At 46.0% G+C, this 14,022-nt stretch overlaps 1 protein-coding gene across 1 annotated transcript in view; it reads left to right on the forward strand.

The window, feature by feature from the left end:
* The window catches only part of ccdc175 (coiled-coil domain containing 175), a 253,696-nt gene that overhangs the window by 12,562 nt on the left and 227,112 nt on the right, over window positions 1–14,022 (forward strand). Inside the window, exon 2 of the mRNA XM_070879130.1 lies at window positions 2,825–2,910. Coding sequence (XP_070735231.1) covers window positions 2,825–2,910 — 86 coding nt within the window. The remainder of the gene's footprint in view (window positions 1–2,824; window positions 2,911–14,022) is intronic.

Here is a 14,022-nt window from a genome sequence, read left to right on the forward strand (position 1 = left end):
AGTGGGACTTGAACCCACAAGCTTCTGACTCAGAGGCGAGTAACCCACAAGCTTCTGACTCAGGGACGAGTGTGCTACCCACTGAGCCACAGCTGACAGCTGAGAGGGAGTGAGTGAAGAAATGGGGAGGAGGGGGGTGGGTGAAGGAGGAAGTGAGGGAGGAGAGGGAGTTAGTGGCGGTGTGGAGGACAGGGAAGGGAGTGAAGTGGGAGGAGAGTGGGGGAAGGAGGGGAGTGAGGCAGTGAATGAGGAGGCCTGGTGGTGGAGGGAGTGGGTGAGGGAAGGATGGTCGGGCCCTTTACATTTTACAGCGTGGCTTGAACACTCTCCGCCCGCCTGACGAACATGAACAGGTTCCCTGAATGTCTGTCCCTCGGTGACTCTGCCCTCGGTGCAAGAAATTGGCAAGAGGAGTTTCACGAGAAGTAACCACGCCCCAACTTCACCCTTGGCCCCACACCTATCCCAATTCCACCCTTACACCCTACCCACCCCACTCAACCCCCATCTTTAGCCCTTGCTACTCCTCCCTTACCCCTCACTCCCTTACCTGCTCCCCCCTCCTCGCCCCTTTCCCCTCCTCGCCCCTTTCCCCTCCTCGCCCCTATCCCTGCCCCGCCCCTATCCCCTCCCCTGCTCCTATCTACTCCCTTGCCCCTATATCCCCCTCCAGTCCCTACTTCCCCTCCCTCGCCCCTGCACCTGCCCCTACTCTCCCTCCCTCGCCCCTACTCCCCAATCCCCCCTCCCACCCTCCCCAATCTGCACAATGGAGAGCTGCTGGAAATAATTGTTTCAAGTGGATTCTAAATTTAGCAAGAGAAAGAGATCACAAGATTAAGGCAGCTCTCTCACAATGGCCAGATTATATATCAGCGTGACTATTTGTGCTAACTCGCAGATGCGAGAGTTAGGACAAATAGTTTCTGACTCCGCCCCCCCCCAGCACAATTTATACTAACCCTTTTCTGCGCATGCATCGGAACCGGCCCGAACACCAAGTTGCCTGCTGAGCCGCCGAGCTCCCTGAGCCGGGGGGGAGCGCGCGGGCAGAGAGAGCCGGCGGGCGGGGAAGAGAGAGAGCGAGAGACTGGTTTGGGTGGGTGGGTGGGAGTGGGGTGGAGAGATGAGAGAGAGCCTGGTTGCGTGGGGAGGAAACGAGAGAGGGTTGTTTTTGGGGGGGGGGAAGCGGGGAGAGAGAGCCTGGTTGTTGGGGGGGGCGGGGGGTGAGGGGGGCGGTGGGAAGGGTAGAGAGAGCCTGGCCGGGCCTGCGGGGGGGAGGAGAGAGCCTGGTTTGGGGAGGAGGGGAGAGTGAGAGAGCCTGGGGGGAGGGGGGCAGGAGAGAGAGCCTGGTTGTTGCAGGGGCGGGGGGGGAGAGAGAGAGCCTGTTTTCGGGGTGGGGGTGGGGGGAGTGGGAGCGAGAGAGCCTAGTTGTTGATGGAGGGGAGAGGGGAGAGAGAGAGCCTGGTTGTTGTAGGGGCGGGGGGAGAGAGAGCCTAGTTGTTGTGGGTGGGGTGGGGGGGTGGGGAAAGTGAGCCTGTTGTTTGGGGCGGGGGGCAGATGAAAGAGAGCCTGGTTGGTCGGGGGCAGGGGGGAAGAGAGAGCCTGATTGGGGGGGCAGGGGGGAGAGAGAGAGTGTGTTTGGGAGGGCAGGTGGGGGAGAGAGAGCCTGGTTGGGGAGGGGAGGGTGAGGGAGAGAGAGCCTGGTTTGGCGGGAGGGGGTGGGGAGAGAGAGACTGGCGAGTCTGGAGCTCGGTACGTGTGTTACAAGAGACATCGTTGGGGTGGATGAAATTCAGAAGTCACTACACTGTCACTATTCACTTCGTACCTAATAAACCTGTTAACAATCTGCACACAATGCCCATCTATGGCGGGCGGGGGTGTAAGGTCGTGCATGCACTTGTGCTGGGGTAAGGGACTTTGGCTGTGGGAGGGAGCACTTGTGCTGGGGTAAGGGTCTTCAGCAGACGGAGACAGAACTTTCGCTGGTGTAAGGAACTTCAGCTGGGGGAGGGACTTCAGCTGGAACTTGGTGGCTTTTGGGGAGATCTATTCTTTGTGGCTTCTGAAGTCAAAATGGATCGAATTACAAATTGGAAAGTCAGTTCGAACTTGGGCTGGGCAGTTCCAGTTACACATTCCAGAGGAACTTCACGGTGTGACTTATCCTCCAAGGGGACCAATCAGCAGTAGGTCATGTGAAAATGGAGAGCCAATCAGAGAAACGACAGCCTTTCAGTTAGTACACATAGATGCATCCATTATATATACTTTCATCTCAATCAGCATGACTCGATTACAAAATAATTATAGATGAGGAAAGACATATTTATAGAGCACCTTTCATGACCTCAAGAAATCCCAAAGCGCTTTGCAGCCAATGAAGTCCTTTTTGAAGTGTCGTCACTGTTGTTATGTAGGAAATGCAGCAGCGAATTTGTACACAGCACACTCCCACAAACAGCAATGGGATAAAGACCAGATAATGTGTTTGAGTGATGTTGGTTGAGTGATCAGTATTGACCAGGACACCAGGGAGAACACATCCAGAAGAACCCTAAATTACCATCATTGCAGCATCCAGTTGGTTCATGAATGTACAGGCCACCAAAAGACTGATATTTTGGGATTTTATTTGAATCATGTCAGAACTAAATTTTTTGGAGGAATAAAGAGCTATTTGCTATACTCATGTATATAATTATAAAAGTTCTGTTGAAAACCATACTGTCACAATATCTACCTGTTTATTTCACTGAAATGTACAAAACAGGTCCAATTGTTAGGATGTGTGAATAACTGGATATTGTTTGTTTTTCAGAAAAACAACTGAAAAAGAAAAATATTTGTTTTGATCATGAATCTGTTCGACTTTTCAAACGAATTGCAGAAGGAATTAGTCAGCTGGTAAGGTGTAGGTAGGATTTGTATAAAGTTTAAATACTCGTGGTTATAATCAATGTCCTCCCAATTTTTTTTAGTACTGAGCGGGCCATGGGCTCCTTTGAGCGTGACCTTTTTTGTCTGTGGGCAAATTTTACAACAGCAACCACTCAAAAGCATATATACAGTAATGCCATATTGCCATCCCACCATCTCAAACCATGAGACAATCAGACTAACGCTTAAAAATCATGAATACAAAAGCAAAATACTGTGGATGCTGGAATCTGAAACGAAAAGGTCGCAGACCTGAAATGTTAACTCTGTTTCTCTCCACAGACGCTGCTTGACCTGCTGAGATTGCCAGCATTTTCTGTTTTTATTACTTAAAAATCATGTAATCAGTTGCTTTTTGTTTGGTTTATAAACATCATTAGTGGCTTTATTTCATCTCTAAAAGGTGATAGCTCTTACAAAAACGATATTACATGTGGCTCATGTTAGAATTTGCTCTGTCAGGTGTCCCATCAAAGTTAATCATAACATCTCGGGGTCATTGTCCGATTAGGATATGCTAATATTAGAGATTAGTCGGGGCAATGGTGGCGTAGGATGAAAACATATGGGTCAGTAACATCCCATGTGAGGTGTTAATACCTCTGCAGGGCTGGGGTTTTGCTGAGATGGTGGCGGGTAGCATGCTGCAGGATAGAATCAAGGACACTCATGTCAAAGGCAGAGTCTCGATTAAGGAGATTTTCAAAGTGCTCCTTCCAGTAGGTCCTGACTGCCTCAGTGTCCTTAATGAGTGTCTCCCCAGCAGTGGGGTGGGGTCTTGGGTGCTTGGACCGTAGGTGGTCTTGACTACGGTGAAGAATCCTTGCACATCATGGCCGTAGACCAGCTGCTGAATCTCCTGTGCTTTCTCCACCCACCATCTATTCTTTAAGTCGCGGGTTTTTTGTTGGACCTCGGCCTTAAGCCGCCTGTAAAGCTGCTTTGTTGCTCCCGAGTTGAGTTGTTTTAGGTTCGGAAATGCCTCCTTGATAAAGTGCAACATCCCCACCGACACCTGGAAGGCCCTGGCCAAAGACCACCCTAAGTGGAGGAAGAGCATCCGGGAGGGTGCTGAGCACCTCGAGTCTCGTCGCCGAGAGCATGCAGAAAACAAGCGCAGGCAGCGGAAGGAGCGTGCGGCAAACCAGACTCCCCACCCACCCTTTCCTGCAACAACTGTCTGTCCCACCTGCGACAGACTGTAATTCCCGAATTGGACTGTTTAGACACCTGAGAACTCACTTTTGGAGTGGAAGCAAGTCTTCCTCGATTTTGAGGGACTGCCTATAATGATGAGGTGTTAATGGCAGATTGGTCAGAACAATAGAGGCACTGAAACAAACACATTAGCAACTATAAGCAAGGTCACATTAATTATCTAAGATTGTCCAGGTGATCTCCCGTTCCTGTCAGATTAAATTCATTAGCAATTAAACCAAAGATGACCATTATGTCAGGTTTGGGGAAAAGGAACCTGAATTCAATATATATTCTGGGTGAAGTCTCACACAAGCCATGATTTGCCTTCAACACATCCATCCGGCTGTCTTTTATTAATCCATCTGAACCACAGGAACAGATTTAATGTCTCATCCCAAAAACAAATAGACTGGATATTGTTGGTGGAAGGAAAACACTTCATGAACCAAAATGAATTGTTCTGTTAAATGTTCTTCTTATTACACCAGACATTAGCAATAACTTTGCTTCCAACATTTGTTGGAAGCTGGTGAGAAACTAAAGCTGGAGTTAACATGCACTCATTGCAAACATAAACCTGTACGAGACTCATTCCTCACACCTTTAGTAACCTCAATTATCTCTTGGGTTCTACCACCACTTTTTCATTGAAGTGCTCCCAAAACCACTTTCCATGGGAGCAAAATCGCTTGTAGAACTGCAGTCGAAGATTAAAAAGTGCTTCCCTTTCCCTCCGTCTCCTGCCTTGGTATTGTTCAGTTTTAATCAGACATTAATTCACATCAACATTTCAAGTCTCAAGTCAAGCAAGTTTTCTGCACTGGAAAGATTTTGGGGTCAACAAATGAAGAAACAACCAAAGAGACTGAAGGCAGAAGATACAGTTTGAGAAATAGAGAGAGAAAAGTTTACACTGAAGAAAGGGAGCTTTGTGACAATGATTGTGGCAGTTGGTGAGAGGCGGGAGCAGTGTCGGAGCGGCCTATAAAAGGCCCAGCGGGAGCTCGAGAGCCAGCGGCAGTTGGTGAGAGGCGGGAGCAGTGTCGGAGCGGCCTATAAAAGGCCCAGCGGGAGCTCGAGAGCCAGCGGCAGTTGGTGAGAGGCGGGAGCAGTGTCGGAGTGACCTATAAAAGGCGTACTTGTGCAGCTACAGCGGGAGAGAAAGCAAAAAAGAAGTAGAAAGGAATCAAAAGATGACGTCACAGCCAAGGGGGTAAGTGATTGGCTGGTGATTGGTGAGTAGCTTTTCTTTTTCTTTTTTATATCAGTAAGTAAACTGTAACATTGTTGTTATCAATTTAAGGGTATCTAAAGGTTAAGGCATGGCAGGTGAGCTCGGTCACGTGATATGCTCCTCCTGTACCATGTGGGAATTCAGGGACACTTCCGGTGTCCCTGACAACTACGTGTGTGAGAAGTGTATCCGCCTCCATCTCCTGACGGACCGCGTTGCGGAATTGGAGCTGAGGGTGGATTCACTCTGGAGCATCCACGATGCTGAGGATGACATAAGTGGCACGTGTAGTGAGTTGGTCTTACCGCATGAGAAGGATCCACAGCCAGCTAGGGAATGGAAGACCAGCAGGAAGAGTAGTACAAAGAAGGTAGTGCAGGGGTCCCATCTGGTCATCCCCCTGCAAAACAGATACACTGCTTTGAGTGCTGTTGAGGGAGATGACTCATCAGGGGAGCGCAGCAGCAGCCAAGTTCATGGCACCGTGGCTGGCTCTGTTGTACAGGAGGGCATGAAAAAGAGTGGGAGAGCGATAGTGATCGGGGATTCAATCATAAGGGGAATAGATAGGCGTTTCTGCGGCCGCAATCGAGACTCCAGAATGGTATGTTGCCTCCCTGGTGCAAGGGTCAAGGATGTCTCCGAGCGAGTGTAGGACATTCTAAAAAGGGAGGGAGAACAGCCAGTTGTCGTGGTGCACATTGGTACCAACGACATAAGTAAAAAAAGGGATGAGGTCCTACGAGACGAATTTAAGGAGCTAGGAGCTAAATTAAAAAGTAGGACCTCAAAAGTAGTAATCTCGGGATTGCTACCAGTGCCACGTGCTAGTCAGAGTAGGAATCGCAGGATAGCACAGATGAATACGTGGCTTGAGCAGTGGTGCAGCAGGGAGGGATTCAAATTCGTGGGGCATTGGAACAGGTTCTGGGGGAGGTGGGACCAGTACAAACTGGACGGTCTGCACCTGGGCAGGACCGGAACCAATGTCCTAGGGGGAGTGTTTGCTAGTGCTGTTGGTGAGGAGTTAAACTAATATGGCAGGGGGATGGGAACCAATACAGGGAGACAGAGGGAAACAAAAAGGAGACAAAAACAAAAGACAGAAAAGAGATGAGTAAAAGTGGAGGGCAGAGAAACCAAAGGCAAGAAACAAAAAGGGCCACTGAATATAAAAGGGCTGCAGGAGGGGTGAAAACTAAAAATCATGGTTTAAAAACTAGGATGAAAACACTCTACCTAAATGCACGCAGCATTCGAAATAAAGTAAATGAGTTGACGGCACAAATCATTACAAATGGGTATGATTTGGTGGCCATTACAGAAACATGGTTGCAAGGTGGCCAAGACTGGGAATTAAACATACAGGGGTATCTGACGATTCAGAAAGATAGGCAAGAAGGGAAAGGAGGTGGGGTAGCTCTGTTAATAAAAGATGATATCAGGGCAGTTGTGAGGGATGATATTGGCTCCAATGAACAAAATGTTGAATCATTGTGGGTGGAGATTCGAGATAGTAAGGGGAAAAAGTCACTGGTGGGCGTAGTTTATAGGCCCCCAAATAATAACTTCACGGTGGGGCGGGCAATAATCAAGGGAATAATGAAGGCATGTGAAAAAGGAACGGCAGTAGTCATGGGGGATTTTAACCTACATATCGATTGGTCAAATCAAATCGCACGGGGTAGCCTGGAGGAGGAATTCATAGAATGCATACGAGATTGTTTCTTAGAACAGTATGTAACAGAACCTACAAAGGAGCAAGCCATCTTAGATCTGGTCCTGTGCAATGAGACAGGAAAAATAAACAATCTCCTCGTAAAAGATCCTCTCGGAATGAGTGATCACAATATGGTTGAATTTGTAACACAGATTGAGGATGAGGAAGTTGTATTAGAAATGAGCGTACTATGCTTAAACAGAGGGGACTACAGTGGGATGAGGGCAGTGTTGGCTAAAGTAGACTGGAAACAAGGACTAAACGGTGGCACAATTGAGGAACAGTGGAGTACTTTTAAGGAGCTCTTTCATAGTGCGCAACAAAAATATATTCCAGTGAAAAAGAAGGGCGGCAAGAGAAGGGATAACCAGCCGTGGATAACCAAGGAAATAAAGCAAAGTATCAAATCAAAGACCAATGCGTATAAGGTGGCCAAGGGTAGTGGGAAACTAGAGGATTGGGAAAATTTTAAGCAACAGCAAAGAATGACTAAAAAAGCAATAAAGAAAGGGAAGATAGATTACGAAGGTAAACTTGTGCAAAACATAAAAACAGATAGTAAAAGCTTTTACAGATCTATAAAACGGAAAAGAGTGACTAAAGTAAATGTTGGTCCCTTAGAAGATGAAAAGGGGGATTTAATAATGGGAAATGTGGAAATGGCTGAGACCTTAAACAATTATTTTGCTTCCGTCTTCACAGTGGAAGACACAAAAACCATGCCAAAATTTGCAGGCCACAGGAATGTGGGAAGGGAGGACCTTGAGACAATCACTATCACTAGGAGGGTAGTGCTGGACAGGCTAATGGGACTGAAGGTGGACAAGTCCCCTGGTCCTGATGAAATGCATCCCAAGGTATTAAAAGAGATGGCGGAAGTTATAGCAGATGCATTCGTTATAATCTATCAAAATTCTCTGGACTCTGGGGAGGTACCAGCGGATTGGAAAGCAGCTAATGTAACGCCTCTGTTTAAAAAAGGGGGCAGGCAAAAGGCAGGTAACTATAGGCCGGTTAGTTTAACATCTGTAGTGGGGAAAATGCTTCAAACTATCATTCAGGAAGAAATAGCGGGACATCTAGATAGGAATAGTGCAATCAAGCAGACGCAGCATGGATTCATGAAAGGGAAATCACGTTTAACTAACTTACTGGAATTCTTTGAGGATATAACGAGCATGGTGGATAGAGGTGTACCGATGGATGTGGTGTATTTAGATTTCCAAAAGGCATTCGATAAGGTGCCACACAAAAGGTTACTGCAGAAGATAAAGATACGCGGAGTCAGAGGAAATGTATTAACATGGATAGAGAATTGGCTGGCGAACAGCAAGCAGAGAGTCGGGATAAATGGGTCCTTTTCCGGTTGGAAATCAGTGGTTAGTGGTGTGCCACAGGGATCAGTGCTGGGACCACAACTGTTTACAATATACATAGATGACCTAGATGAGGGGACACAGTGTAGTGCAACAAAATTTGCAGATGGCACTAAGATTAGTGGGAAAGCGGGTTGTGTAGAGGACTCAGAGAGGCTGCAAGGAGATTTGGATAGGTTAAGCGAATGGGCTAAGGTTTGGCAGATGGAATACAATGTCGGAAAGTGTGAGGTCATCCACCTTGGGGGAAAAAAACAGTAAAAGGGAATATTATTTGAATGGGGAGAAATTACAACATGCTGTGGTGCAGAGGGACCTGGGGGTCCTTGTACATGAAACTCTTTTTGGAGTTCACCTGCAAAACATAAAACATTAAACGGTGCCACCCGACCTGGGTGACACTTCAGACATTTACAAGGCCCTTTTTTTCCCCCCCCTTTTTTTTTTTTTTGTTTGTTTTTTTTTTCTTTTTTTTTTTTGGGCACTAAATTCACAATTTTTCCCCAGTGCCCCCTATAAAAGGGAAGGGGACACTAAAAGCACCGGCAATTAAAACAAATTAACTTTAAAACGTAAAATCAAATTAAAATTTGGTTGCCGGGCGTGATGATGCACTCCAGTCCCTCCGGTGCCCACCTCTCGCGGAAGGCCGCGAGCGTACCGGTGGACACCGCGTGCTCCATCTCCAAGGACACCCTGGACCGGATGTAAGAGCGGAAGAGAGGCAGGGAGTCAGGTTGAACGACCCCCTCGACCGCCCGCTGCCTGGACCGGCTGATGGCACCCTTGGCCATGCCCAGGAGCAGTCCTACGAGGAGGCCTTCGGACCTACCCGCTCCCCTCCGCACAGGGTGCCCAAAGATCAGGAGAGTGGGACTGAAGTGCAGCCAGAATTTCAGGAGCAGCCCCTTCAAATAGTGGAACAGGGGCTGCAACCTTGTGCATTCAATAAAAACATGGAACACGGACTCCTCCAGACCGCAGAAATTGCAGGCGGCCTGGGAGTCCGTGAACCGGCTTAAAAATTTGTTGCACGGCACTGCTCCGTGCACCACCCTCCAGGCCAAGTCCCCGATGAATAGTGGGAGGGTCCTTGTACATGAAACTCTTCCCAAAAGGTTAGTTTGCAGGTGCAGCAGGTAATCAGGAAGGTAAATGGAATGTTGGCCTTCATTGCGAGAGGGATGGAGTACAAAAGCAGGGAGGTCTTGCTGCAACTGTATAAGGTATTGGTAAGGCCGCACCTGGAGTACTGCGTGCAGTTTTGGTCACCTTACTTAAGGAAGGATATACTAGCTTTGGAATGGGTACAGCGACGTTTCACTAGGCTGATTCCAGAAATGAGGGGATTACCTTATGATGATAGATTGAGTAGACTGGGTCTTTACTCCTTGGAGTTCAGAAGGATGAGGGGTGATCTTATAGAAACATTTAAAATCATGAAAGGGATAGACAAGATAGAGGCAGAGAGGTTGTTTCCATTGGTAGGGGAGACTAGAACTAGGGGGCACAGCCTCAAAATACAGAGGAGCCAATTTAAAACCGAGTTGAGAAAGAATTTCTTCTCCCAGAGGGTTGTGAATCTGTGGAATTCTCTGCCCAAGGACGCAGTTGAGGCTGGCTCATTGAATGTTTTCAAGTCAAAGATAGATAGATTTTTAACCAATAAGGGAATTAAGGGTTACGGGGAGAGGGCGGGTAAGTGGAGATGAGTTCACGAACAGATCATCCATGATCTTATTGAATGGCGGAGCAGGCTCGAGGGGCTAGATGGCCTACTCCTGTTCCTAATTCTTATGTTCTTATTTCCAGTTCAGGACTGTCTTCTTGGGTTACACATCCATAGCTCACCTTTGTCTGTATTACAGCACATGGATTGAAATATTTTTTTTAAGTTTTGCCTGAAGAGGTTCACCACAGATATCGGGATAATTTATTTTTAAAAAGTTAACCAGAAAATAAATATATTCCCAATATAAGATAATAAAAATATAACTGTATTCACTTTCGTGCCTGCCGTAGACATTGAGGTCCTCAACTTTCTCTGATAGGCTTCTGCATGGGTTGCTCTAAAGTGTGGCTGGAGCGTGCACAGTGTGGGTTCAGGAATCAGTGGGAGTGAGTGCAGGCCTCAGCAACAAGTCACCGAGTGCAAGTCTCAGGCCCAGAGTCAGAACCCCCGGGCCCACTGGACATATAGCGAGGGCCCCAACACTATTATATCGATGGTGCAGCGCCTTCCTCATCCTACCTACCACTTCTCGGTTTCTTCTGTTTCCACTGAGTCTGACTCTTTTGAGAATGTACTGCAGTCCTGGGAAGCACGCACATCCTCAGCGGGGAAAGCAGCACGGTCGATAGAGCAGTTGCTGGGGCGCAGAGAATTGTGGGTCCTGCGGCTCCATTAGTCAATGGCTGTCCAAGACAACACTCGGCGAGTTCCAGGGCTCTTTCCAAACGCTGTTCCAATTCGGATCTGCTCTGTGAGGTCAGAACAGCTCTGTGAGGATTCCCTTCAACTCTCTCATTACTGCATTGACATGTCAGGCTGAATTATGTGCTGAAGTCTCTACAGTGGGACTTGAACCCACAACCTTCTGACTCAGTGTTACCCATTGAGCTATAGTTGACAGATTCCCTCCCCCTCCCCCCCCAAAATAAAGACTAATATTGTCTGTATGTACACATATTGTTATGTATTACTAAGTATGACTTTGAGCATTTGATTTCCCCTGTCCTGTTGCTTCAAGCCACTGCAGTCTATATTTTACAAGATGCAAAGGATTAGATCTCTGCGGTGCCTTTTTAATTTCATTGTTCTGTTTTGAAAAGCAATCTTTCATTGTGTTCTTGAAATATGAATAAGTCCTTTTTTAGATTCACTGATACAATGTAGAGATTGCGAGGGACTGTTTTAAATACATTTCGTGTCTTTCCAAAATAACTTGCTGTCAGAAATTAAAGAAAGATGGTCACCAAAAGAAGTTGTGTTTGAATACTTTTAGTTCAAAATACTCACCCATTTTAATTGTCAAGAGCTGCTTGTTTAAATCAAACCAGATTTTTAAGTCCAATATTTTCACTATAAAAGTGGATCTATATTTTAAACAAAAGGTTATCTTCCTGGACTCTCCTGTTTAAATAGACTCATTTGGAAAACCAACCAGACCACACACATTATTTCAATGACTTTATATGATGGGGAGCGAGATAAGACCATGTGTTCACGTAATAGGTCAAGATAATCTGTTGATGGAAATGACCGACTTTGAAATGGACAAAGGAAAAATAATTAAAAATAAATTCCACATGTACGTACTTGCAGGTTAAATTGTACAAGCCTCCTCTCCAGTCCCTTTTAATTATGTGATAGATTGTCAGTGCACTGCTGACTCCCAGAAACACTGATCTTTGAGATTAATTCCTGTGGTGTTTTCTTTGTGAGAACTACACGGAGTTTAACCGTTGGGTTCTCAAGTACTCTTTGTAATTTTTCATCAGCAAGGTGTAGAGGAAAGGGTTGACCCAGCTCCTGACATAACGTGGGACAGAGTCAGGCATGGCGGACATCGGCCTCGAGGCAGGCCGGATTAACGCCTTCCTTCCCCCCTCCTCTGAGTCAGTAATTTCTACGGAGAGGATTCTCTAGGTTTTGTGTTGCCACCACAAAATAAAATAAATTAAAGTATGAAGAATTTTAGCCCCAAAATTATAATGTGACTGGTAGTATAATGGATTAGAACACAATGGGCAGGGGTTGTCATCTTTGCAAAGTCCTGTCAAATAGCTCACACATGCGTAGCTGAGCATAAACAAAATGGACTGCGATTGATGATGATGGATTTCCAGAACATTTTGTGCCTCATGCATAATTCAGACACCATTTAACTCAGTGCAGAAGGTTCCATCAGAAACATCTGGGAGCTTAATTTTAATATGCTAATGGTAAACAGATGATGTCATTTATATGTTCCCATGATTTGGGGCCACGTACGCTTTATTCAAAAAGGATTTGTAACAGTGTACAACCAGGAATGCTAGAAAGCAACTGTAGAAGGGCTGAGGGAATGCAGAGTGCTGGTTTGGAAGTAATCATAAGTGTTTAATATTTACATTTTGTGGAGGGAAGGATTGGGGGTGGGGGCAAATGGGGCAGTCACCCGGGGCCCAAACCTAGAGTGGGCCCATACAGGGTCGGATTAAGGGTAAGGGTAAACAGTAATGAGATAAGTGACGTAGCAAGAGCGGAGCGAAGCCGCGAGGACTCAGGCGCATGTTATTCTCGACTTCATCTATATAGACTCTGGACGTCTGCGGTGCCTGGCAGGACAGCGCCAGCCAACACTTCTGGCCCAGCGTGTTGTACTGAAATGACATGGTTAATCCAACACTAATGTTTGTAGACTTATCTAATAACGTTTTTGTCATTATTTTGTATTGTTATTATCACTGCTTCAGATGCTATTTGATTATCTATTGGTGAAGAATGTACATAATAAGAGGTACTAGCTTAAAGGTCTGGTCCCAGTTCTTGTAGTTAGCATGCTATCTGAGCACCAAAACAGGCGCTGGACTTTCAAGATGAGTAAATCAGGATTTATATTAATGTTTGTTCTTATAATGAACATCGAGAGCAAAGTACCAGTACTGAGAGGACTTGACTTCTCGAAAATCATTGACGAGTTTAGCCGACAAAAATTTAGGAAAAGATCAATGTAATGCTATACTTGTAGTTGCCTCTGTGGGAAAAAATAGAATGCAAATGACAAATGATGGTCTTCCAAAGAAATTGCGCTGTCTTGTTCTAAATTGTTGTTATTGTCGATTTAGTTTCACAATGTAAGAATTTTAAAAAATTAAAGCGTTGTTGTTTACTGTTTATACAGGGTTTCATCAAGGTATCAGTTTGGTTTTTTGGAAACATAATAAAATATTAAAATAAGTGTCAGCATAGTATCAATGAGAACATAACCTGAGATGTAAATCTGACCTGACCTGACCAGATGCATACTCAGCATACTCTGTGACTTCAGTCACAAATGTCATTTACTGCAAGATGTGAATGGGAGTAGGAGGCCCATGGCCGGGGTACCTCCCGGGGCCCGAGGTACCCTTAATCCGTCTCTGATTTTGTGAGATCAATTCCATAGTACATATTAAACATTTGGGCGTGCAGATTACTGCACCTCGTAGAAATTGCCATCCATTAAAATCCATGGAGGGAAAATCCCACAGGGCCTGCTCACCTACATGATATTCATTCCTGGCATGCGAAGCTCTGTGTTGGGAGCTGAATTTGTAAAATTGCCTCTAATCTCAGGTTGTCTCGCAGTTGTCACTGTGATTCCATATTGACAGCAGTATACTATTTTGTATTCGAATGTAGAAAAGTCTGCTCCACTTTAATGCAAAATCTCCAGCATAACGGATGGCTGAGGCCAGTTACATAAGCTTCACTGTGGTATATTAGAGTATGGTTCCAAGGTTTAGTTAAAGTTCATTTTGGAGCAGTGCTATTCCAAACCAGATCCTTTGAGATGCCTGAGCTC

Source organism: Pristiophorus japonicus, chromosome 4, assembly GCF_044704955.1.
Source record: "Pristiophorus japonicus isolate sPriJap1 chromosome 4, sPriJap1.hap1, whole genome shotgun sequence".
NCBI classification, from domain to species: domain Eukaryota; kingdom Metazoa; phylum Chordata; class Chondrichthyes; family Pristiophoridae; genus Pristiophorus; species Pristiophorus japonicus.